The sequence below is a fragment of the Lissotriton vulgaris genome, chromosome 1_1 (assembly GCF_964263255.1).
Source record: "Lissotriton vulgaris chromosome 1_1, aLisVul1.2, whole genome shotgun sequence".
Classification (NCBI taxonomy): domain Eukaryota; kingdom Metazoa; phylum Chordata; class Amphibia; order Caudata; family Salamandridae; genus Lissotriton; species Lissotriton vulgaris.
Window position 1 is genome coordinate 971,718,394 of NC_141685.1, and position 26,952 is coordinate 971,745,345.

Here is a 26,952-nt window from a genome sequence, read left to right on the forward strand (position 1 = left end):
AGAAGTCAAAGCACACTTCAACTTCTTGTGTTCTTTGTGCCTCTTACCTGAGCATACCCGATATTTTCAAGTGGGACGAAGAGGATTTCGGACTCCTGGAACGGTCCTGAGACCTTCCTCTCGAGCGGGACCATGACTTTCGTGCAGTTGCATGTCAGTCCTCTAGTAACTTCAGGGACCGTGCCCCCAAACTCTGCGACACCTTGGCCCGGCAGTCGAATACGACATGGAGTCGTTGTCGATCTCTAAACACCACAAACACATCATGTGCGGGTCCGTCACCGACATGGCGCGTTGACAGGCACCACAGGGTTTAAAACCAGTCTTTCTTGAGGACATTCTCTGCACATCAGAAGGAAACAAACCTCCCAAAAAGTTCTCATAAAATATAGTTTTGGTATTATCGATTATGGATTTCTTAATTACAAAATGTTACTGCTTAAGAAATTTAACACTTAAGAAAAAAGCAGTTCACAAATACTTGTCATTAATGTGATAACTTTTATTAAGTTAGGTGCCACCACTCAATTATGTAAACATATTACAGAGGCCACTCAGTTTGCTCTCCAAGCTCATGTTACAATATGCAACATCTTCCACCCAAACTGGGCAGGAAGCACGAGTTCCTGGGTGTGTCCACACTGTACCTTGATTGAGCACTTCATTGGGATACCTGAGCATAGACTAGACCTTGAAGCTTACCAACAGGCTATGAACCTTTATTTTCTTTTTTCGGGTTTGGTAGAAAACACATTAGTTTTGTCACTACTTCAAAAAAATCTTTTTCGACATGAGGTATGTGTCCATGGAGAGAACAAAAAATAAAATAGTGTTTCTCATGTGAAGCCCTCACCATTTTTCAGGGTTTTCCCAACTACTGTAACTGCAAGTTGTTAAAAACATAAGAGGTGTTCTTTTAGGAAATAGTGTGATTTCAGCTCCAAAACTGGGCCTTGATGATGGCTGTGAAAATTCCAAAATTGAGAAAATTGGAGACAGTCCACATCTGTAGCTTCTCAAAAGCAGAAAGCCTATTTTTCCGCCTCTCAAGTAAGTCACTGTTCTAGTACATGCACCCCTCAGCTTTTTAAGCAAAGTTCAACATACAAAAACCAAAAACCCTCTTAAAAGGTAGGAGAGCCAACTTTCATTTTACTGTTTCCACCAGCTCATTTTCTGTTTAGAAGATGTGCACAGATCCTGAACTTCTTTCAATACTGGAAGAAAGTTTATACAGCCCAGATTCTAATTTCTTTGTATGAGTTGACATTCCTTTGTAGTGGATAATGAACAGGTAATGCTTCTTCATTTCTCACAGCATCGGTTTTGTACTTGGCTACCCTGGCATTCAGGTTTGTTTGTATTAATATCTCTTCTCATATTTGCAGCAGGTACACAATTAACTCATTAATGATGTTTTGAATTCATTTTCTTCTGCAAGCACAAGAAAAGTCAGTGACCATGACTAAGATTCAGGGTGTTTTAAGATGATGTTCAACATTTATGTTTTTTTAATTAGGTGCAGTTTTAGTACTTGCATACAGCCAAAAATATCTTTTAGCATTTTCATCACCTAACTTTAAACTGTCAACGAGATTTAGAATTTTTTAATACCATGGACAGAAAGCACAGTATGATTTTACGGTCCTTAAGAATTTTTTTATCATATTTTATCGTATTCACTTCTACATGTAATACATTTAACTAGACATAGTTTTTGTGAGGAGACCATGCTTTCTGCATTTATACAGACAAAGGAAAACAATGCCAATAACTACAATGAAATACCAGTCTTACTCTATTGCCAGTACTGCGTTTTTCTTACCCACTGAGGAATACAAAGGAACCACTAATATGGGACTGCTGAGGGAATCAGTAGCCTTTCAGCTGATCCTTTTATATCAGTTCAGATTTCCTGAATGAAAGACTTAAAATCTTCTGTAAGAGTATTGCGAGAAGTAGGAAATATTGTAATGAAAGACAAGTCTAGATAGATTTATCTTGAAGACTTTTAAAGGAGCATGGTCTAATCCCTTTCATCAATAATCAGTATAATATGAATGAGTGCAAGGATACAGTGGGACCATTTTATGAAAGTCTTTACCTTAACTTTCACCTTCTGATACCACTTTTATCCTACCCATTAATGTGCCTTCTTCTGTGCTTACTATGAATGAAACTCGGCAAAAAAATGATATCCGATGGCATCGAGATACGCGTGATGATGATGATGATTTTTTTGTTTGTTTTTCTTTCACTAATTTCAGGTTTTTAGATGGTTTTAGCGTTTGGCATGGGATCAAATCTGGTTGTTTTTGATGAAACTGTTTTGCGCCTTTTCTCAATGGTTTAGTGAGATCCAAAGAGATAATCTGAGTACTTTTTTATATTTGCATGTGAAATATTGTTGTCATATTCAGGACCAAAAATTCTCTGCTACAAGTTAATATTTTCCTAAACTTGCAGCCAATGTTGCAACTGAGTGAAAGCATTTTTTCTTTATTTTACAGCAAAATTTGAGTTTTTTTTCTTCATCCTATTATTTTCTCTCTGGCACAAGCCTCTCTTTTGGGTCTGATATTGTGTCTCTTTGGATCTTGAACAGGAGACCTGTACATTTAGTCAAATTATATCTTCGGCCTCATCTGGTGTACAGCACATATACTCATGCCATTTGTTCATGTTTTAGAGAAACGAGAGAATCGTAACATTTTTTCCACAAATGATTAAACTCTAGGATTTATAAGCGAATATACTTTGAGGTGTACCGGTGTTTTGAGTTCACCTACAACAAGAACGCCAAATACAAACACCCATTTCTGTCTAGATAATGTGGTTGACCTTTGTATCCAAAGGATATCAACCTAGAGTTGCTATCACTTTTTTTATTATTTTAGTGTACCTGGAACTATATTTCAAATGGGAATTGGTTTCCTGGATGAGTTTTTTTTATTGTGGTTCAATCAGTAGTTACTTTACCATCACATCCGTTAATGGCTCACTGCATTTAATAACTAAGATAAATTGACTACATTTAGTAACTAAAGTAATCATGTATCCATCTTTGGATTATTTTAGAATTAATATAAGCTCTTTGAGTCAATTTAGATGTATGTTCCTTCCCCCAGGTAAACTACTAGCTGTTCTTCGAGATTCTCTGGTCCACGGGACCCAATGTGTAAATAGGATTTTGTTCCAAAAAGTGCTTCAGTTTCTTGGGATGGCTGAATAATGCAGGTTATTCCTGTATCGCCTGGGAGAGTTGTTTGTGATGTAGGAAGCAAGACTATGCTGTTCTGTTCATTTGTGTTTTCCTTCTCAAGGACCCCAGCGTCTGAAATAGAGTTTGGTTCACCTGAGTGTCTTGTTTCATGAGTCTGGGGTACACTAGGCGTTAAAGCGATGTGCAATGGCCCAGTTAGAGAAGATGCTGATAGCAAAATTGCACCATTCTCTACTGGAAGATGTTTGTCTCTTCTCTGTGCGTTTGTGTTATCAAGTTTAGAAGCTTGAATCACCATCTCTTCCCTTTTCATGTATTCCAATACCTCTTGTCGTAGAATCTCTTTTCTAGTGCTGTTAAACAGTTTATGGTTTTTTATGTAGTTTTTATGCTTGATTAAGTTTTTTCTAGTGAGTTCTGTCATGTTAGGCTGTCTCTTCCGAAACATTTCTTCCAATAAATCATTTTTTTGATGACTGCTCAGATCATCCCTTTCAGATTTTATTTCAACATAAACACAGCTCCACATGAGGTCTATTTTCTTCTTTCTATCCCAGTTCCTGGTCTGCTTATTCTCAAAGTTGGTAGGATTCTCTTTTGCCTGCTCCTCATCTGAAACATTAGATAGAACCTGTTTGTTGGCACCATCAATTTCAGGATTTGCTTTTAACTTTGCTGCATTTGACTCTGCTGTTTTAGCTCTTAGGTGTGTACCCTGATGAGCCACAAGTTCTGATTTCTGAACAAAGCTTTTTCCGCACTCACATTTAAACGGTTTCTCTCCCGTGTGAATTCTCTGATGGGTAATTAAATTAGATTTCTGAGTGCAGCTTTTTCCACACACTGTACATGTATAAGGAGCCTCACCTGTGTGGGTTCTTCGATGAGTACGAAGGTGAGCGCTCTGTTTGAAGCTTTTCCCACAATCCGTACATTTGAATGGTTTTTCGCCTGTGTGTGTTCTTTGATGACCACTAAGATGTGTCCGACTGCTGAAACCTTTTCCACATTGTTTGCATGTATATGGTTTTTCTCCTGTGTGTACTCTCTGATGGATAGCAAGATGTGATTTCTGACTGAAGCTTTTCCCACATACACAACATAAATATGGTTTCTCTCCTTTGTGAATTCTCTTGTGTATAATCAAATATGAGGTACGACTGAAGCTTTTTCCACAGTCGCTACATGTGCAAGGTTTAGTTCCCGAATGAGTTTTCTGGTGTCTGATCAATGACAATAGCATACCGTATTTCTTACCACACTGACTACATGTATATGGTTTCCCCTCACTGTGTGTCTGCTTGTGATTCATCAAAGTGGATGACTGAGTGAAACTGGCCCCACATTCGAAACATATGTGTGGCTTTTCACCCGTGTGAGTTCGCTGATGAATGGTAAGATTTGCCCGCTGGCTGAAACTTTTTCCACAATCAGTGCACGTATATGGTTTTTCTCCTGTGTGAGTTCTTTGATGTATGATTAAGTTTGACCGATGGTGGCAAACTTTCCCGCAGTCCGTGCATGTGTATGAAGTTTTTGTCTTTTTTGATCTCCTCTGTTCTTTAGACTTTGTGGATTGTCGGGTAACTCTTTTACAAATGGTTGAGTTCTCTGAGTTTTCAATGACATGGCTTCCTTTTTTCCTCGGAAATTTGTTCTGTGTTATGCAGGTCTCCTCACTGCTCTGCGAGTCTTTTTCTTTGGAATTTCTTGTGGTTTTTGTTTGTGATGCAAGGCTTTCAGCACATTCTTCATGACTGGTATCCTCACTTTTGATAACGATTTCAGTTCCTGTAGGATAGGCAGAAAAATAACATGTTCACTTACGAGCAGGTTTCACATTTCAAAGGCCGGAAATATAAAATTTTAGATCTGTTGCATGAGATTCTACTGATAAGTATTAAATAGAAGGGAAAGAAGCCTCAATGGGAGCACTACAAAAGCTAAGCAAATGAACAAAGGATTTTTCAAGTAGCTAATTCAGCTTTCTTCGCACATACTTAACAGGCAAGTATCGCAATAAAGAAAAGATAGTCAAAATATCAGCATATGATGGCTAAGGAGCAGGTCATGTTATCCAGCATGATGGAACTCAATGTAGCTCTGTACTACACATATGGATTAGAAAATGTGACCCTCCGATTACACAGATCTATGACCTTACTGAACTACCCTACAGATGCTTGCTATTCAAAGATAAATAAATAAAATCGCTGCAAAAAAGGACACTTATTTCCTTATGGTTGGACGAAAGACTTCTGCATACCTTGTTGTGTCTGTGAAGCCCGGCTCTAGTAGGATTCTGACCTACTGGTGGGTAGGTGGCAGTATCAAGTCAGATAAACTTTTATGTATGTGCAGAAGCTCCCCAGAGTGAAACTTACCACTACCCATTTTCAATTCATGACCGCTATACCCCTGTTAAATGCCAGGGAGTGTGGAATTGTATTGCCCAATGCCAAGGATATATGGATACCTCATGTGGATTCTTAAAACGGCTCCAAACAGCACTCAAATACAAACATTATCACAGTTTTACTTACACCTACAAGGAAATGTCACATTTTCTACAAACTGGAAACTACAGCTCATGTACATTAATGCATTTGTATCTCATCTTCTTGATAAAATGTTTCATGGCGTAACCTATCTAGAAGAGATTAAAGACCCTAAAATTAAGATAAATAAAGGTAGAATTCTTGCCAAATTGACTTGGTATTTATTTTTTGCAGCAGAAATATCCCCTCCATGACTCTGGAGAGTGTCCACCTCTGCTCTAAATGGCCCATTCAGAGTTTCTTTGGATGCTTTTGATTTTTGGCCTAAGCACACATGACAAGCATGCATGTATGCAAAGGACTCTGACAAGGATTGCACCCCAGACTGAAACAATGTGGTCTGGAGAGGCACAACATCTACACCTTCTTTTTAGGTCAAAGCCTACCAGAAAGACATGCTGAAAGCTTACTTAGAAATGCATATCCCCCATTGCTTACCATTGGTTTTGTCTTTTGTCACTCACATTTGCTTACTTTTATTTGTTGACTCTAGTTGTGTTTGCACATCCAGCCTATGTTTGTCCCTCCTGTACTGCCTTCCTGGTTGGCTCCTTGTAGTCTTCTACGAGTTTTCGCTTGGAAGGAAATAGCTGTTTCTACTTGTGATGCACTCAATGAGAGTGCATGTGTTGTATCTCTCTTCCCTGTACGCTCTTCCCCCTCACTCCATCGCTCTCTCACACTATGGACTTCCGTGTAACACCTGTGGCTCCACGGTGCTGCATGCATCTGCCAAACACCTAGCGCAGCCTTTTCCACCAAGTAGCTCGTGAGCTACTGATAGCTTTCCAGCAACTAGCTCTCTTTTGGGCAGCCCTCTCCAATAAACTAGAAGCATTTGCTTTGGTGAGTTTATATATGTATATCAAAATTAAAAACCCCTTTACTTGAGATGTAAATGTTTGTATTTTCATAACTCATAAGCTAATGTTTGGAGGAAAATGGTAGAATTTCTAAAGCCTCTTTAAAGCTCAATGCCTGAGTGATAAACATGCAGGGTTGCAGAGATTCATTACTAACATTCCTTTGGTGCCTGGGCATTGCAGCTACAGCGGTCATATTGAAGTCATGTAGAGGTATTCCAAATTGATAAAGCCTTTTTACTTTACTGCTGGCAACCCTGTCTGATGATCTTCACAGAGGGACAACAAGAGAAGATCTGCCCAGTTGCATTCTCCCAAATTCACTATTATCACACAAGAGCAACTGAGCAACGGGGCGTGGCTTGGGCGCCGATGGCGATGGTCGCCTGAGAGCGTGGCTCCGGGACTGAGCCCGGGATTATCCTGTTAATCGGAGGCCGCGGGGCACCCTAGCCCCCGCATATCGTCGTTCGGCCCAACTGGACCCTACTGAGACGCCTGGCACAGCCTGGACGGGTGGTGATCCGCCCGAAACTCGAAGTCTGTGGTCCCGAGGAGAGCGACCCAATATGGCGCCCGGACCCCTTTGTCCCCTTGGACGGGACCATTAGCCTGGAAGAACGTCGCTGGTCATAGCGTGCCCTCCGCTCTTGTGTTTTCCTGGAGAGTGAGGAGCTGGACTTTGCCTGTTGAGACTCTGATATTGGTGAATGTGCCCGGACGGTCGGAAGCCCCTACCATAGTGAACCCCGGCACACGGACGCCTGGAGGTCCTGACGGTGGTGCCGACCCCCTGACGCGGCGCTTGGCTGCATCCCCCGATCGACCCGATTCCATGGGAAGCACAACCCCCTGGCGCCACAAAGTCTCTGGTGGTGTGGGTGGCCCTCGCTCCGGATCCTCGTCAACCAGACGGGCCTGCCCGGCCTGGCGCCGAGTGTCTCCGCCTCCTCCTCAGCGCTCTCAGACGACACGGTGGTGGCGCGAGCCGAAACTGTGGAGATCCACCTGGCCCTGGAGAAGAGGATCACCGGCCCTCACCCCGAGGGCCTCCATTCGGGAGAGTTATAGTCGGCGCCCGCACTCGGTGGCACCTTCATCTGAGTCCACACTGTGCGCTTCCCGCGACATGGGGAAGCCGAGAGGGGCCAAGGGGACTACCCCGGCCGCCTCTGACTCGGAGACCCCGGACAAGGAAGGCCATGGAAACCCGGGGAGTGCTGGCGGCGCGCCGCTGCAGCAACAGTTTGATCGCGTCCTGGAGGCGATTGCGACCACACGCTCGGCCCTTCAGCAGGACATTGCCCAGGTGGCGACGAGCCTGGGCCTCCTCAGGGCGGATCATGGCAAGCTGTCGGACAGGGTCAAAGAAGTGGAAGGCTCGGTGAAAACCTTGGAGCCGGCGCAGCGAACCTTGGCTGCGGCAATGAAAGATGCCCTAACCCGGATTTCTGCCCTGGAGCAGCGAGCGGAGGATGCGGAAGGCCGTAACAGGCGCAACAACATCCGAGTGGTAGGCCTGCCGGAGAAGATCGAGGATGGCGACATGGTGGCCTACTTGGAGGCCTGGCTCCGAGACACGGTGGCCCCGGAGGGCCTATCCTCTTTCTACACCCTTGAACGAGCTCATAGAGTCCCAGCAAGGCCACCGCAACAGGGCCGTGTGCCGCGTCCGGTGGTGGCGCGCCTCCTACATTTTCGCGACAGGGACCTCATCCTCAATGCCGCTAGACATAATGGCCCCTTCAAGGTGGAGAACAGCCAGGTGAACATCTTCCCGGACTACACCTATGAAACCCAACGCAGGCGGTTTTCATTCTTGGCGGTCAAGCGCGAGCTCCGGAGCGAGGGCATCCAATACTCGCTCCTATTTCCTGCAAGGCTCCGCGTCATTGTCGATGACAAGACTCAATTTTTTGATACCCCGGAGGATGCCTGTAACTGGCTTGAACTTTATAGAGCTGGGAAAGATGGCTTCGCCTCCGCATCTCAGCCAACGGCGGAGCCGGGACAGCGACGGCGATCCACGAGGGTGCGGAGTCGCCGGGGCCGGTCGGGCGGCCCTTCTACTGCAGAGACATCGACGGAGCGGAAAGGAGTACTGGAGGTGTTGTCTGCACTATCTGGTTCACGAGATGATACCATCGCGGAAGAAGAGAACCCTGATGACGAGGGGGCATCGACGGACTCGGAGAACTCGGTGACAGATAGCACCGGCACACCGGTGATCACGCCAAAATCGGTTGAGGACCTTCTTGATGGACAGGGTTGACGGGGTGAGCTGCATCCTTTTGGGTGGGGGCCCGTAGCGGGGGTGGCGGGAGCCGATGGTTCAGCATGATCTCCGGAGAAGCGGGGGGTGGGGTGCCTTGCCTTTGCCCCGAGGGTTTCCGTTACTGTTTGGGGCTTGCTTTAGTCCTGGTAGCCAGGGCATCGAGGGCCCACTGCCACCACCCAGCCCGCACCTGGCCCTTAAGGCCTTCCTACGGTGGCGACCGTAAGATTAGTTTGGGACGAAGGGGTTTTCTGAGGGCATGGTTTGGATGGGAACTAGATGGAGTTATTTGGGTCCTGTTCTGGGGAGGGTGGGCAGGGGTTTGGTTAACGTAAGAGTTGTTAAGTTTTGGTTGGGGGAAATGGCCGCCATCAGTGCTGGGGGGATTGTTGTTCGCTTTTTGTTGAGACCCAGATGGGGAGACTTTGCACGGACAGTATGGGACAATGGCTGACGTTGCTAATGTGAAGTGTATTACTTGGAACGTGCGGGGGCTTCATACCATGTCTAGGCGGCACAAAGTCCACGCTTATTTAGTGCGTAGGGGAATACAAATGGCGCTGCTGCAGGAGACCCATCTAAACAAGGCGGAGGGGGCGGCGCTACAGCGTAGATGGAGGGGGCAGGTCTTCTACACGTCGTACTCAGCGTATGCCAGGGGGGCGCTAATCTGGATTAGGGCTGGGGTTCCCTTCCAGGTCACAAACTCAGGGGTAGATCCAGAGGGGCGCTACGTGGCCATCTCGGGTACTCTGGGGGGGAGGGACCTGAACGTTTGCTGTGTTTACGCACCTAACATGGACCAGATTGCCTTCCTTTCTAGGTTATCGGGCTCGCTGGCCCACTTTTTCACGGGGCCCCTCCTGCTCGGTGGGGACTTCAATTCAGTAGTGGATGTGGAGACCGATCGCTCGCACCCGCCCCTCCCTGATTCTCCGGTCCGCCGTGTGGCCAAAGGCCGTAGGGACTGGCAGACACGGTGGGGTCTGACGGATATTTGGAGAGCGCAACACCCCGATGCTAGAGATTACTCCTACTTTTCGGGCCTTCACGAGTTGCACGTTCGGCTGGACGGGTTTCTTGGCTCGACTGAACTGGTTTCAGCGGCCATCCGTTCCGAATACTTGACTAGGACCATTTCGGACCATAACCCCCTCCTGCTGGCCCTTCGCTGGTTTCCGGGGGCGCCGGCGGTGCCCACCTGGAAGTTACGCCCTGAGATCCTCGAGGACACTGTATTCAGAGCGGACTTAGGTGATAAGATCGAGGAGTATTTCGCGTCCAACGGGGGCTCTGCGAGCTCGAGAGCACTGGAATGGGACGCTTTTAAAGGTGGTGGTGAGGGGTTATTGCATCATCAAGAAGGTAGGTATGAGGCGGGTTATCCTCGATGACTTGGACGTGGCCGATCGGAGGCTTCGTGAGTTGGAACTCCGCCGCCCCGGGCACCCTGAACTCCAGGGACGCACGGCGGAGGCGAAGGAGGCGGTGGCGGCTGAGGTCGAGCGGCTGCGCTGCTTCGACTACAAGGCCTATACGGTTCGGTCCCTTGCAGAAGGGGATAAATCGAGCGCATTGCTGGCATGGCTGGCTAACCCTACGCGCCAGACCTCACTGACGACGTCCATGCGCATGGCGAACGGGACCATGGTGCACACTCAACCGGAGATTTTAGGCTGCTACCGGCACTACTATGACCAGTTATATCGCAGTCGTGCTGCCAAAGACCCTGACCTTCTCGAGGACTATCTGAGGCCCCTAGAGCTCCCAGTGGTGGAGCCTGACGTGGCGAAAGCCCTGGGGTCCGATATTGAACTGGGGGAGATCCGCAGCGCCATTAAAAAGATGGCGCGGAATAAGACCCCAGGGCTAGACGGTCTTCCTGTGGAATTTTACGCGGCCTATGCCGACCTCCTGGCTCCGAGACTGGTGATTGTTTATAGAGAGGCGAGGAGGCTTGGCCGACTGCCTGGCTCGATGCGCGAGGCCCTGGTGGTTCCCCTCCTCAAGCCGGGGCGGGACTCAACCGATCCGGCGTCCTGCCGTCCCTTATCGATGCTGACGGTCGATTATAAGATTCTGAGCAGCATCTTGGCCTCGAGACTGCTGGGCCACATGGCCTCCCTGGTGCATGAGGACCAGGCTGGGTTCATCCCCAAGCGCAATACGACAATGAACATCCGTAGGTTGTTCCGCTTGCTGGGTGAACCGCTAATGGATGCTCCGTGCCCGGTGGTCCTATCGGTGGACTTAGAGAAGGCGTTTGATAGCCTGGAATGGGACTACCTACACACGGTGTTGCGGCGGTTCGGACTCGGAGAGGGCTTCATCAGGTGGACCGCGGTCTTATATACCTCCGTGTCGGCCAGGGTTCGGGCGGGTCCATTAATTTCCTCGCAGTACCCGGTGGAAAGAGGCACGAGACAGGGCTGTTCGTTATCCCCACTTCTCTTCGCGCTGGCGGTGGAGCCCCTCGCATTGCTACTCCGATCGGGGGCGCATTACAATGGTTTCTGGACACCTTCGGGCCCGCACCACGTTTCGTTATATGCCGACGACCTGTTGCTCTTCCTTGAGGACCCAGTCGAGGCCCTACATGGAGCTGAGACGGCGCTCACGGCGTTTGGGGAGGTCTCGGGCCTACGAGTGAATTGGGCCAAGACATGCCTTTTCCCGGTTCGCAGAGGCACCCCTAGTCCAGTCCTCAATAGAGAGCTTAGATGGGAACCTGACTGCTTCAGATACATCTATCATGATCCGTCTGACCTCCTGGACGGAAACATTACCAGATGCAGTCGAGCTCTACGGGGGAACATGGACTTCTGGGCTACGCTACCGCTTTCGTTGGCGGGGCGGGTCGCTCTCCTCAAAATGGTGGCTCTTCCCCGGCTGCTGTACTATTTCCGGGCGCTACCAGTTTGGATCCCGCCAGCCACATTTAGGCTCCTACGGTCGATGATAGTCGGATTCCTCTGGGGCTCGGGCCGCCGTAGAGTGGCCCTTAAGACCCTGATGAGGCCGAAAGCCGAGGGTGGACTCGCGGTGCCGGATTTTGAGAAATACTATCTGGCAGCGCAGCTCCAGACCCTCACCCAGGAGATTGCCAGGGAATTCCGAGGCCCGGAGGACAGGAGAGGTACAGGGATGGCCAGGCATGTCCTATCCTTCATAGCTCTACGCCAACGTTTGACCTTGCAGGACCTGACGCTGGAGGAAAAGACCATTCGCCTGTGTTGGAACCGGGCTCACGCCCGGGGCCAATTGCGGATACCATATGCGCCTGAAATACCATTGGGGATGTTGACGGCCTTGCCCCATGGCGGTGATTGGTCACGATTGGCGGACTGGGAGGACGCGGGGTTGCAGTTGGTGAGGGATCTATATGAGGCTGGGGTACTCTTGCCCTTTCAGGAGCTCATTGACCGCTTCGAGATTCCCCGCGGAGACTTCCTGTTGCACTCGGCCCTGGTCCGTGCGATCCAGGCGCATTGGAAAGGCGGACAGGAGGAACCTCCTACGTCTCCGGTGTGCCAATACGTCATGATGTCTGCGGGCACGGTGAAGGCGGTCACCTGCCTCTACGGTAGATTGATCAATGAAGGGCTGACCCCCCTTACGACCCTGAAGGCCCGTTGGGAGGCAGACATAGGCAAGGAAATCCCGGAAGCGACCTGGTCTCAGCTCGTGCGGCGAGCTTGGAAGGGGACGCGCCACGCCCGTTTTCAGTTGGTCCACTATTATGTACTCCATCGGGCATACCTGACCCCGGCGAAAATCCAACAGTACTTCGCCACGGGCTCGGCAACCTGCCCCAGATGCCCGGCGCCGGAGGCGGACCTCCTCCATATGTTGTGGGCCTGCCCGGGTTTGTCCTCCTACTGGGTGGAAGTGGAGAAGACCCTGACGGAGGTGACGGGGAGACCCCTATCGGTCGATGCGGCGGTGGGTCTTTTGCATTGGTTTCCACATACCACCAAAAACAAAATTTCCAGTAAATTTATTGATTTAGGGCTTCTCTTGGCCAAACGAGAGGTGACCAGGAACTGGAAGGCACGAGCTGGTCCGACTGGGAGCAGGTGGCATAGCGAACTCTTGAAGTGGGCGGCGGGGGAAAGCACGCTGAGATACCAACTGGCTGGGAGACAGCGTAACGAAAAAGCACAGGAGGCAGCGCTGGAATGGGAGACACTAGTGCAGGCCCTCAGAGACTATTGCGCCCCCAGCGACTCTGATACTGAGATTGCAGCGCGCCCTGAGTCCCGATAGGCGATTGCGTTTTCTGTTTCTGATACGCTCATCTTGGGTCCTCTCACGAATCCTATTGCGGCTGCTACCATACACTGATGGCGGGGTTGGGTTGGGGAGGGATTTCTTTGTAAGTTAGTGTTTTGTGGGTGGAACTTTCTTTTGGGTTTTAGGGCTTGTTTAGAAAAGCAGATGACGGACAGTGGATTATCCGGACCAGCCTTGCGCTCCTGCTGAGCCCCCACTGGATTTTGTCGCCCGACCTTTGAACTGTGGGCTGAATGATTATGTATGAAAACGTGCTGCGGGGGGTGGACGGGATGCAGTTAATTGATTTCAGTGGATTTCTGATGCTGGTCATATATGTAACAGTTTGCTGATTCCTGCAATAAAAATATATTTCACAAAAAAAAAACACAAAAAAAAAAGAGCAACTGAGCAAAATAAGAGAAGGAGGGAGACGGACAAGGACCGACTGGGATGCCACTTCCTAGGTATCAAAAGATACAAAAGATATTGAAATAGATGCCTCACTCACTTTATCGTGACATACTTCATCACTGGTACCTTTCCACATCCTGGTAGAGTGGCACCACCAGGGCAGACTCAACCAAAAGGATGTGAGTTCCTAGATAGAGTCCTGTTGGGTAAGCAGGAATCCAGATAGAGAGTAGAAAGTTCAAAAATACCACAAGGTATACCCAAAGAATTCCTATATTTGCAGGGTAACTGGGTTATAGGTTCTAATTGAATCCAATTGTTCAGTCAGCCCTAATACATCAAAGCCAACATGCTTCGGCCCACGCTATGAGCCCCTTTCGGATATTGTGTATCCCTGCCTGTATTACGCATGCATTACTTACTCATACAGGAGGCCTAATGCTCTCACCTGACTTGATTTTACGTCTCTGGAGGGTATTGTGTCGATCAAAACCGCATATTTCCTTCGACACTGACATCACCACTGCTGCACGAACTGCGGACTCTGCATCGCTGACTGCACAACGCATCGCCCAATTTACAACTTTGCATGGCTTAACGCCAACACATCGCCTGCAGGCCAGCGGTACAATGAAGATGCATCACCCCGATGTCCATCGCATCTTGACTCTCAACGCATCTTTGACTTTGCTCAGATCGGAACTGACGTATTGCCTAAATCTGCAGGATTGTCAATGACATATCTCCTCTTTTACTCCGTGCATAGCAGTTGAAGCATCCAAGGTATTGTTCAGCAGACGAAGGCTGGTCCATGTATCCGACTAGAGCTCCATGGTATTCTGCCTGAACTTTTGGATTTGCCCTGGTCATGTGCGACCACATAACCCTGGTTGGCGCTATTTGTTTCTAAGCACTACAACAGAGTTTATTATTAAAAAATTCATATCTTGACTTCTACTAATTGGATTTTTGTCATTGTGGTCTTGTTTTACTCTTAACAATGTTGGCTATTTGTCTAAACTGCTGTGGAGTTCTTTTGTGGCGTTTTCACTGTGTTACTGTGAATTGTGTGCATATATACTTTACTCATTGCCTCTTGATTAAGTCTTACTGCTCTGTGCCAAGCTGCCAGAGGGTGAGCACAGGTGAATTTAGATTATGTTACGGACTTACACTGACCAGGGCTGTGGTTCCTGTTTGGACAGGGTGCATACCTCTGCCAACCAGAAACTCAATTTCTAACATTGGTGATCAGCGGTAAGGATAGGATTGGTATTTCTGCAGTGCATACAGTGATTGGTGTACACTACTGTACATATCTCAGACCAATTCGATCCTTTTTAGGTTTCGCTGGGGGAACGGAGCCGTTAGGATCCGCCTCCAGAGAAATCTATTGAGTACAGTAAGCACTCTGGAGCACGCCCCCCGTCCCATTGGCTAGCTCCATAAATGGAGCCTAGCCATTGGACGAGGGGCCTGTCCGTCAATGCCGGACCAGACACGGGGGCGTTCCCGAGATTCTTTGGCTTTTGCCGACGTCACGCGACGCCGGGAACGCCCCCGAGTCTCCTCCGGCCGGGCCGTGCTTGCTGCTGTCCTGGGCATCGTGAGTGTTTTTCCCCGGCACGTTCTCCCGCCGTTCGTGTTCTGACCCGCCCCCCTCACGCCCCCTGTGTCCTCTCCCGCCCCCTCCCGCCGTCCGCCACTGCTTTAATGTTATTTTGTCATCATGGCGCCAGCTTCGGTGCCCACCCGGCATTTGCCCGATAAAATCAGCCCCCGCCTGCCTGCCTAAGGAGAAGGGCCGCTGCGCTGCCCGCAGCGACCCGCTTCGGTGCCCACCCAGGCATTTGCCCGATAAAATCAGCCCCCGCCTGCCTGCCTAAGGAGAAGGGCCGCTGCGCTGCCCGCAGCGACCCGGAAGTGGTTGGCCGGAAGTGCCCGCCCCCGCAGCCCGGGGGGAAGAAAGAAGAAGCCTGGCAGCCGGTTTGCAGGGCTCCCGTGATGCGAGGGAGCCCTGCTGCATCTAGGAGAGCCCAGGAGGAGAGGAACCCCGCCCGCGGCCCCGTTCTCCCGCCGTTCGTGTTCTCTCCCGCCCCCCTCACGCCCCCTGTGTCCTCTCCCTCCCCCTCCCGCCGTCCGCCACTGCAGGAGATCCCCGCCTCCCTCTCCCCTCCCACAGCAGATCCCCGCCTCCCGAGCCGCAGCAGGTCCCGATGCCGTTGTAACACGGCCTCCGCTCTCCCCCTCCCCTCCCACAGCAGATCCCCGCCTCCCGAGCCGCAGCTGATCCCGATGTTTCGGAAAATGTGTGCAAGCGGAAGAAGTCCAGGTGAGTGCCCGTTCCTGCTTCCCGCTGTCTGTGTGCCGTTCCCGCCCCCCCCTCTTCCCGCTGTCCGTGTGTGGTTCCCGCCCCCCCCCCTCCCGTTGTCCGTGTGCGGTTCCCGCCCCCCCACGGCCGCAGCTCCCGGAGCCCCGAAATTCCTCACCTCCCACTCGGATGGGACTGTCAGGCAGTCTCCGCTCCTCCGCCTCTCTCTGTCTGTGGGCCCCAACTGGGTCTACGGCGGGGCCTACCCTGCGACTCCTCTTCGTCCCGGTGTAGGGCTCGGGTAAGATCCTGGATCAGAGTTAGGCACCCTCCCGTAGCCCGCTGTCGCAGGCCGTTTCCAGCATCCGTGGGCCACTCTACCGATCTGCAGAGCGTGTGTTTGTTCAAGGGTGTCAAACGCAGCCCTTCGGTCCCCGGTGATCTTTGTATTCGCGCGCAGGTACGCTATCTCGTTCGTCTCCTCCTGTTCAGTCATTTCCTCCCGCCCCAACCATTTGTCATGTTCACCTCAACTGCGCGGTGTAAGACATCTTCGTTATATCAGTTACTGTGTTTGCCATATCTGATCAGCGTGATTGATCATTGCTCCAGCCACAGGTTGGTAATAAGCTGGTTTGAGAGACTCCCACATTTCCCATAGGGCAAAACGGGCATGACAGCATTATAAACTGGCCATTTATCAAGCTGTTCCCGCCGGTCATGGTCTGAGCATTGCTAGGCAGGCCGGCCTCCCAGCTCGCTGGAACAGCCCCGAGCACGCCTGGGCGGCCGGGCAGATTGCTGCGCCATGGATTCTTAACGATTGGACATCCGAGCTGAAGTAAGAGCACATAATCGAAGTAAAACCGAGCAAGACAAACATATTTTGATAGTGGAGTTATTTGTTTGTGCTGAGATCGGCTGAATATCTGTTCTTTGATTGCCTGCTGGGAACATTTCACTCCAGTGTTGTATTAGGTTGAAGCGAGTTACAGCTTAATTTGTGCCGGGGTTGCCGGTGGTAGGCACTAGGACTCGTTTCTTTGAGCACTGTGACTTATTTTTCTTCACACTTGGACCTAGAGCAACAGATGCAATCAGAAGAGGGGATGATAAGGAGAAAGATGGGAAAACAGTGGCAAATGAGAACATATGAAAGAGAAAATAGAAAAAAGAGGCAAGAAGTGGAGGGGGTGGTAGAAAGAGTCATGAGGTGGAATCAAGACTAGCCAGCATTAGCGCTCTTCCACCCGAGCAATTCTGTAGCACCAGCTACAGAATCTTAAGAAAAACTTTGGGCGCCTGCACTTACTTACTTACTTACTTACTTATTTATTTATTTTTGTAAATCAAGCAATGAACGAGCTCATGCACGACCCACTGTAAACCGTGCAGGTGTATTTTATTCTTTCACATTCAAAGGGGATTTCTTGTTTACCAAGCTTTATGAAGCTATAAGTGGGGAAACCTAGTTGATCTCTGGTACAGTCATCACATTGACGAAGAGTAAATTTAATATAATCTGAGAAGAATTTTGAGCAGGATCGGCAGTTTCTGTATATGCTTCCTGATGCTTCCATCTCTGCTCACCACTCATTACAGAACACTGAGTGGCACGTCCCATACCCGTGTTCAACCCCTTTCTCTTCCAATTTAGTATCCGTTCTCCCCTTCTATTTTCTTGATTTTACCTCTTGTCTTGTAGACTTGCAAGTATGGGTGTTTGTCCAATGTTGATAAGCGCAGGGTATTATCACAGCATCCACTGTGGGCATAGAAATATTGCTAGACAAGGGTCTGCTGCTCTCAGGCTCTTCGGTGACGCTGGGAACGACCGGCTGGACTTTAAGCTGGCGGCTGCTGTGCTATCCCCGGGAGGATGTGGGGGCTCCGGGAGTAACGAGGAAGAAGTGTCTGAGGTGAGCAACCCCTTGATATGGCTGGGCCAGAGGCGGTCTCTCTTTCGGGCCTGCCCCCCAACACCGGGCACTGCCCCCTGCATTAGTTACCACCCACCCCTCACTCCAAGGGCAGTCATGGAAACGGAAGTGACTGCTGGGCGGGGCTTGCGTGCGTCATGCTAGGTGAGGGCAGTTCCTGCTGGAAGGCTTGCTCTGCTCCCACGGTGCTTTACCCGGGACTTGCACCGCACTTAGGGCTTCTGGCAGCGCGGGAGCAGCGGCGGACATGACACAGGCCGGGTCCGAGCTGCTGCCCGACGGCTTCGAAGATGAGATAGATTCCATAATCCCGCGGTCTCCTGTGCCCGCCCAAGGGTCTGCTGCTCTCAGGCTCTTCGGTGACGCTGGGAACGACCGGCTGGACTTTAAGCTGGCGGCTGCTGTGCTATCCCCAGGAGGATGTGGGGGCTCCGGGAGTAACGAGGAAGAAGTGTCTGAGGTGAGCAACCCCTTGATATGCCTGGGCCAGAGGCGGTCTCTCTTTCGGGCCTGCCCCCCCGACACCGGGCACTGCCCCCTGCATTAGTTACCACCCACCCCTCACTCCAAGGGCAGCCATGACCTGTTTACAGCATTGAGCACACAGTCCTAATCCCTTCAATAACATTGAGTACATCATCTCCTTAGGCCACTGCCACCATACACTGTGTTGTGACCCTCACATCTGTCACACCAGTTACAGTTGTGACCCTTCCCAAAATCACCGCTCACTCCCCACTGGCACCCACTTCCACCAGGACCTCCTCAGGATTCAGCAGTCATCCACCTGGGCATGATTGCAGTGACTACAGCCAGGCACGATTTGCAACTCTACACCTCTTACTCAATATTGCGTAAAGCCACACACCCCTAATTTAACTCTGGGCACAGCTCTCCTGATCACAGTTGCACAGCATGTAGCCACAATACTCCGACATAACATTGCTCTTTTCTGCACGCACGTTAATTACTCATGTCATACCAGATACAACTACAGGTACAACTGTGGCCGTTGATCTCGCATACAACAGAGCACTGACCTCTGACACCGTGTGTGGTTCTTTCTCACCTTAAAACTGGCACTCGATTGTCACCACACAGCAGTAAAAGCATCTGTGCAGAGCTACTCCCCAGTCTCTCTACCCTTACTTGGTACAGTTCTAATCACTCCGTCTACTTCACCTGGCACAGCTCGTTGACATAGGGTATGGAACTTGTTCCTGCTAAATCAGGCACAACTGTGACCCTTTATTCAGTCCTCCAAACCATTCAGGTATTGGTTTCTGTCACAGGAATGAGCTTTACCCACTGGATTTGCCCAGGACAGCAACCCTCTTTTAATTGTTAATCATTGGTGCCTTGTTGGTTTGTGGTTGATGGAGACTTAAGTTAAATATCCAGTGTTGTTTCCATGGAATGACTTGTGAACAATACAAACCGTCTTAAATTGTGAGTTTTCTTTAATTGGTGTGTTGTGAAGGCATGTGTAGTGTTATGTGATTGCTGCATTGTGGGCTGTGAGAGCTGTGTGGGCTGTGAGAGCTGTGTGGGCTGTGAGAGCTGTGTGGGCTGTGAGAGCTGTGTGGGCTGTGAGAGCTGTGTGGGCTGTGAGAGCTGTGTGGGCTGTGAGAGCTGTGTGGGCTGTGAGAGATGTGTGGGCTGTGAGAGATGTGTGGGCTGTGAGAGATGTGTGGGCTGTGAGAGCTGTGTGGGCTGTGAGAGCTGTGTGGGCTGTGAGAGCTGTGTGGGCTGTGAGAGCTGTGTGGGCTGTGAGAGCTGTGTGGGCTGTGAGAGCTGTGTGGGCTGTGAGAGCTGTGTGGGCTGTGAGAGCTGTGAGAGCTGTTTGGGCTGTGAGAGCTGTGTGGGCTGTGAGAGCTGTGTGGGCTGTGTGGGACGTGTGGGCTGTGAGAGCTGAGCAAGCTGTGTGGGCTGAGAGAGCTGTTGGCAATGTAAATAACAATGCCATTTATTTATAAGTAAACAAAAAAAAAAGAAATTTCATGAGCAATGCCAATAGCTCTAACTTTTCCAAAGGCGAAACCATTGCATTGTAAATGCTTGTTAAAAATTTCCCCTGATTGGCAATTCATTTTTTCCAAAATCATATGTCTGGAGAAGCAGCAGCTGCACCTGCAAAAATGGATTTTGAGCTGGACAACCTTGAAACATACACTGCGGCCCATCAAGTATGTATGCAAGGGGGCGAGTTGTCTACTAAAGGCTTCACAAGGAAGGTGGAGCTGCAAGAGGTGCTGAGGGCCTGAGCAGAAGCTCCCAATGCAGGGTCTGTGACCCCAGAAGAGGATGAGCAAGTAATGGAGGAGGTTGAGGAGCTGACCCATGATTAACTGGGGAATCTGGGACAGGGGGCCCAACAGCCTGCAAGGAGCAGTGGATCCCCTTAGGCCAGGGAGCAGTATATTATCTAGATGCCTCTACCCAGAGAAGCTGCAGGAGGGGGAAAGGAAATTGAAATTGAAGCTATCCAAGTTTAATCTAGGAAAGGTGCAAGCTTTCGAAGTAAAACAATTGGCCAAGAGGAATAAGGATGGCTCAGGAGCTGAGCCTGAAGGATGTGGACTCCACTCTCCTGGCTTTAGAGTCCAGCCAAGATGGTGACAGCATTTCATCAGTGTTCTCTGACAAAACAGTACACATACTCAAGGGCCTGGTGGCTGATTAAGGAGGGGGAGATGACAGACAAAAGGTTTGAGGCTTATGAGAATGCTTTGCTGGTCTGTGAAAGCATATCCCTTCTGAGGGAAAGAACACTCTACTGGTCCTAGATGGGAGCGACAGGATGAAGGAAGCCCTAATCAGGGAATAGGGTTTAAACCCAGAGAAGGACAGGAAGACGTTTAGGGACAGTGTGAAACTACACCCACAGACCTAGGTAGATTGTGTTCATTCGTTTTGCAAGGCACTGGATGGTTGGATGAAAGGCAGTGATGTTAAAGATTATAAGGGGCTGTATAACTAGATTGCAAAAGAGAACATTATTTGCAATCAAAGATCTGCACCAGCACTCGATTGGTACTAACCTCTTTGACCCCCATGGAGCTAGCTAAGAAGGCAGACTGCTGGGTCAGCTCCAGGGTTCATAAGAAGGTATCTTGGGTGGGGGGCATCACCACAAGGGTGGGCAGGGTCCCCACCAGAAGGAGTGGGCCATAAACAAAAACATTTCTCTAAAGGGCTGCAAACTTGTTCCATGGGTCAGGATTCCCACCCTCCTGCTGAGAAGAAAAAAAATTGGTTCAGAGAAAGTAAGTCTGCAGGGAAGGCAGGCCCAAAATCTTATGAGCGTCAACAGGAAGGACACTACAAGAGGATGCAAAGTGTCCCAAGCTGGCACAACCACCCCACTGGTGGGTGGTTATTGGGTCTGGCTAGTGTGGCACCTGGGGAGGAGATTGTCCAGCTAGTGGGGGGACAGAGTTGAGGTTACCCTAATGTCCGTGGGTAACTGAGAAATGGTGTAAAGAACCACATGCCCAGTATCACAAGAAAGACGGGGCAGTGGGTCACCATTAATGGACGCAGTGTGGAGGCTCTGAAAGACATGGGAGCCAGCATGACAACAATCCGGTGTCATCTGGCATCTTCAGAGCAGTTAGTCCCTTAAGTGTTCCACCAAGTTGTTGCTGCGGACAACCATGAGAGCGACTACCCAGTGGTTCTGGTTCCCTTTAGGTCGGGGAGGAAGGGTGATGGGGGGTTTCAGTTTCCTTGAGAGTAGCTGTGAGTCCATCAATGCCTGTGGACTATCTGCACGGTAACGACCTGGCGCATACTGCCTGGAAGGAGGCACAGCTCCGGTCACACTTGAAGACGTTGAGGTTGCCCGAGTGGGTGTGACTGACCACATGGTATGTGGCAGCTAGTGAGGGTGGTCAAGATTACCTGGAGCCTGGAAGAAAGGCCCAGGTGCATGAAAAGAGGAGGATGGACAAGAGGCGTGAGAAACTCGCTCCCAAAACTTACAATGTCCGGGAGGAGGCTGACTCTGAAGAGGACGTGGCCGAACTGGGGAACCTGCCAGAGCTGTCCAATTGGCAGCAGGAAGGCGGTCTCACCAGGCAGGAGTTCTGAAAGGGAAGCAGAACAAGTGACCTATTCTGTTGGGTCTCCACAGAAGGCTGAGACCCAGGCAGCTGGTGACACCTGTGGCAAACACCTGATCTACTGGGAGAATTACCTCCTGTACAGTGAGACTTGTGCAACACAAGCGTTGGTGAACCACAAGTGATTTAGGGCCCTCCTACTGGGTCTGGCTCAGGAGTTATACTGGCCGTGTCATTTGGCTCAAGACAAGACATTTGACAGGCTTGTCAAACATTTTTATTGGCCTCAAATGAAGAAGACCTCAAATGCGTTCTGTAGGTCCTGTCCTTTGTGCCAGACAAGTGGCAAGTCAATGGGGAAGTGCAAGGCCCCTCTGCAATCTTTCCCTGTCATAGCAACCCTTTTGAGCTGATTGGCATCAACATTGTGGAGCCTTGGGATCCCAAGACAGCCATAGGCAACAGATTAATTCTGGTCTTGGAAGACCATGCCATCCAGTACCCGGAAACTATCCCTTTGGGGATTGTAACTGTGCCTGCCGTGGCCAGGGCACAGATGGGTATCTTTACACGCAAGAGTTTGCCCAAGGAGGGGAATCATGTCTGAATGCCTGCAGGCCATGTGGAAGGAGTGTGGGTAACCTACAAGTTCTCCACTCCTTACCACCTCCAAACCAATGGGTTGGCTGAAAGATTCAACCGTACCCATAAAATGCAGGATTATGGGTCTACCCGAACCCATGAGGTGTAAGTGGGACGTGTCTTTGTTCACCTACAGAAAAGGGGGTGGTGATGAACAGAGTGTCTGAATTAAGCAGACCACTCTTACCCAGTCCAAAGATCAGGGCTTGATCCATCACCGTTATTTATCTCACTGCACCATCCCAGCTCAGAACCTGGCTATATGCAAATCAGTCTGTCCCTGGCCCAGTGCATCATGGGAACAGGGCAGACTAAACTACCAAGCCAATTCTTCACCAGAAAGGAGACAAGCTACCGGGGACCGGTTTCTGGCATTTCAGCCGTCGTCGGCCCGGCTTGCTTGAATCCTGATGGTGCAGTGAGAAAGGGACTCATGTCTGAGTATACCCTGCCACACCTATAGTGGCCAAAAAAGATTCAGAAAAGGGGGTGGTGATGAACAGAGTGTCTGAATTAAGCAGACCACTCTTACCCAGTCCAAAGATCAGGGCTTGATCACCTACAGGGAGGTACCACAGAAGGGGGCTGGCTGTAGCCCTTTTGAACTTCTTTACCGGCACCCTGTGAGAGGACCTCTGAGTTTGGTTAAGAAAGGCTGGGAGCAGGCTCCCAAAAAGCAACCCCAGGATGTAGTTACCTACATGCTAGCGTTCCGCAACCAGACAGCCAACTTCCGAAAACTTACACTGGAGAATCTGGAAGCTAGCCAGGAGGACAAGAAATGCTGGTATGACCAGAATACCATTTTGTTGTATACACTAGAAGAAGGGGGGACTAGGAGCTCAAATAAGAAAATAGAAAAAGAAATTGAGGTCCAGTGCCCTTGCTCCCAAGACAAATATGTAAACACAATATTGGGCAAAGTTCCTCTGAGGGAGTGTTCCTCACTATAGAATACTCCAATAAGTAAGATAGAAAGTAAACATAAAAAGTGAGTTTAAAGAAATGGTTTTTCTCCAATACCAAGCTAATAGGCGGGGTTGTAAGCCAATACGTGAGGTAAAGAAGGTGCTTCTCCTTTGTAACCTAGTGCCCTCAGATAGCCATGTGGTCGCCCTCGGTCATCATTGGGTGTTGCGCCTCGTGTGGGTGGCGCTGCAGTCCCTCACGGGCCCCGCAAGGGGGCTCTTTAGCGGAGTACTTTTTTTGGAGATGCCGCAGTTGTGCATGGGAGTCTGGGGGCCTAGCTAAAGTGTAAAGTGGAAGTGAAACAATTAAAAAAACCTAAACAGTGCCCTCAAACTAGTTTATTCAGGGGTCTGTGAGGTTTGGTTAAAAGGGAAAGTGGACCCTGGAGAACCCTATGTAGAAAATAATAATAGAGGCGAATGTATAACCAGACGCTACTCTCGGGGTAAGTGCTCAAGTGAAGAGAAAATAAATAATTAGGTCAACATGTTTCGCGCATCTGGTGGTCCCTAATGGATCCAATGCTTCTTCAGGACCGTATAATATACAAAATACAATTTACGTTTCTTGTTGCTGGTGCCAGGCCTAATGCCCGTGTGCCAGCAGTACCTTCGTCGTCAAGGTCAACAGCGTGTTGTTGCTGACTGGTACCATTCCTAGTAGTACCTTAACCCAGCCCCATAGGTCTACGGTCTGGGCCCCATAAACGTCGGCTTGCTTACTCGGCGAGGGAGCAAATTGTCTCACCCTGCGGCTGTCATTTGATCCTAACCACAGCAAGCTCGGCGTCCGACGCCGGGCTTGCTGTGGGTAGGATCGAATATTGAACTTTATACTCCGAGTGCACCTTCTACTCATAATCAATTTCATAGATGCACTAATTCAAGAGTTACCAGACCCGAAAACCAGACCAATAAAATTTCCTTCTGAATTTTCGGGCCTTTTTAATACCCTTATCACTGGCTCACTACTGCATCAACCTTGGGTAAGAATCTCCTGGTGGAGGCTGCATAACTTGATCGACCTAATGATTATGCACACACGTGAGCCAAGAGCAGAGAATCAAGATACACCATACATATCACGTGCATGAGGGTCTTTTATATATCGGGACACCCCCTCCTCCTATTCTGCCTGCATACCTTAGGTTGTGCAGGACAAGTGATCCATTCTATTCTCATCTTGATTATCATATTATCTACATTGCCAACAGTTTGTGCAGAGCCTAGGTAGAGACATTTATGCTTGCCCCCTAAAGATGTGATCACTTCATTACAACCATGGAGCCTAGAGAGACCGGAAGCTGTTGTGCAGTCCCCATATGCTGAAATCAACATTGTACAAGATCCATGTAAGCGACTCTCTGATTTACTGATCCTGCATTCAGAGCCGAAACAGTCAGCATAGTAAACTTTGCCTCTAGCAAAGGTATGCTCTGCCATCCTTCCATGAACCTGACCACAGGGTTAGCATGTACTCACTTAAAACTCTTATTATTAGGTCTTCCATTAGATTATAATTTTAAATGGTATGTGCCTGTCCATCTGTTTAAGTATTTTCATGAACAGGCACAGCAACAAAACAGATAAAAAGCTCAGCTCTGAAGGACTGGAGTGCTGTCCATCTGCAAAATGTTTCTGTGCCTTGCCAGGGCTAAGTAGCGGTATGTATATGTAATCACAATACACGTTCAACCAGTTCTAACTTTTAAAAGCAATTTGCAAGCAGCTGTTTCTGAGCCCAGTCCTGCATCTTAAAAAAAGTAACTATACTTCCTAGAGTGCACTGTGATGATGCCTAAAAAGGAAAGCAAAGCTGAATGTGTGCCACATGGCATGGGACCTTCGGGCTGCTATGCTGAGGTGATACTCATCTGAGTTAGCATTTACATCTGGACTGAGGCAGACTTTCAACATCAAGGCAGTACTGGAAGCACAAGTAAAATCATCCCTCCAATAAATCAATCAACTATGATTCTTGTAAAGCCGACTACTTTCCCCATTTAGGGTCTCAAGGCGCTGTGAGGGGGTATCCACTTCAGTTACTTCCCTCAAAATATGCCTATATGTGCTCTCATTGGCTACAAACTATCATGTAAAACACATGCAGCTGATTGCACAATGAGGAATTAAAAAAGTAATGTGTGAAAGTAAAGTGCACACAAAGTCCACTATGCTGGGTCAATCATGACTGATATATCACATACAAAAGAGGTTAGTTTGAGATAATTTACATCCTTAACACATAACTAGTCCACACAAAAGGTATGGTAGGCTTCTTTCCCTCATTCTCACTAGAATAAGTGATCCTGTCCTACGGCAACAAAAGACTAACCTTTTGAATGAAAAAGAGTTACCAATATCATTGTGACATGCTTCATCATTGGATAGTTCATCCCATCATGGAAGGATAATATCACCATGGTGGTCCCAACCTCTGGAGGATAGAGATCAGAATAAGTGACTCCAGATGCAAAAGGGTCCAGACCATAATTTAAAACTACAACGTTTAATGATTAGTAAGAGTTTAGGTCTGGATCATCCTCTGTTTTTTTTCAAGATATGCTGACATATTGTGGCCTCTCTTAAAGCCCAGACTGGGTAACACAGGAACCCTCTAAGGTTTGCCCCAAGTACTATTGTTTACATGCAGGTACGAAAATGTCTTACTTCTACTGGTCCTGTGATTTTTACACCTGTGGATCCCAAACATTGTTAACTTCTATGTGGACAACGAGAAAGAATTTTGGTGCTATACGCAACGCAATATGAATGGTGACTCGATGAATTACTTGTATGCTTGGTCAAATATTTATAATGAGAAGAAAATCCTGTACTATAGCTTAACAGAATTTTAATGATAAATCAATAAATTGATTGTGTACTTTTTTAAATACTTATATTACGGTGGATTTTAGATTTACTTATACATAGTGATGATGTATTGTGTTTTTTCACAGACATAAAACGTTACAGTAGATTTTAGAATGATCTAATAAATGGATTGTATTTGTCTTACTGTATTTAATTTCAACTCAGTAGTACTGTGAAGACGTTTTTAAGGGTATTTTTGATCCAAAGTAAACATATTGATTTACAGAAAAAATTCTCATGAGAAGTTCTACCCTTATTCAAAAGAGGATTACGAATGGAGCGAGAACAGTACATTTGGAGCTTCTTCTGATTGTGGCGGATCCTCTGACTCAGGTAAGAGTGATAGAGGAAAATACAGACCAAAATGGAAAAGAGACCCTAGGAGAGCTGTGCCACTTCCAAGACCTGGCTGACGAGGGCTGTTAGGCCGAAACTTGTCTCAGGATGCTTGTTTCCAGTCCAGGGAAGACATGGCTTGGCAGTTCAAGCTGGACTGTACCCGTTAGGCACAGGGTCAAGACTGATTTGCATACAGCTGTGTCTGAACT

The 26,952-nt window shown here is 48.8% G+C and overlaps 1 protein-coding gene across 1 annotated transcript in view; it reads right to left on the reverse strand.

The window, feature by feature from the left end:
• Positions 1 to 481: 481 nt before the first annotated feature.
• Positions 482 to 26,952, reverse strand: part of LOC147748315 (uncharacterized) — a 102,204-nt gene continuing 75,733 nt past the window's right edge. Inside the window, exon 3 of the mRNA XM_086960141.1 lies at positions 482 to 5,014. Within this exon, the coding sequence (XP_086816267.1) occupies positions 3,105 to 5,014 (1,910 nt within the window). The 3' untranslated portion in view covers positions 482 to 3,104. The remainder of the gene's footprint in view (positions 5,015 to 26,952) is intronic.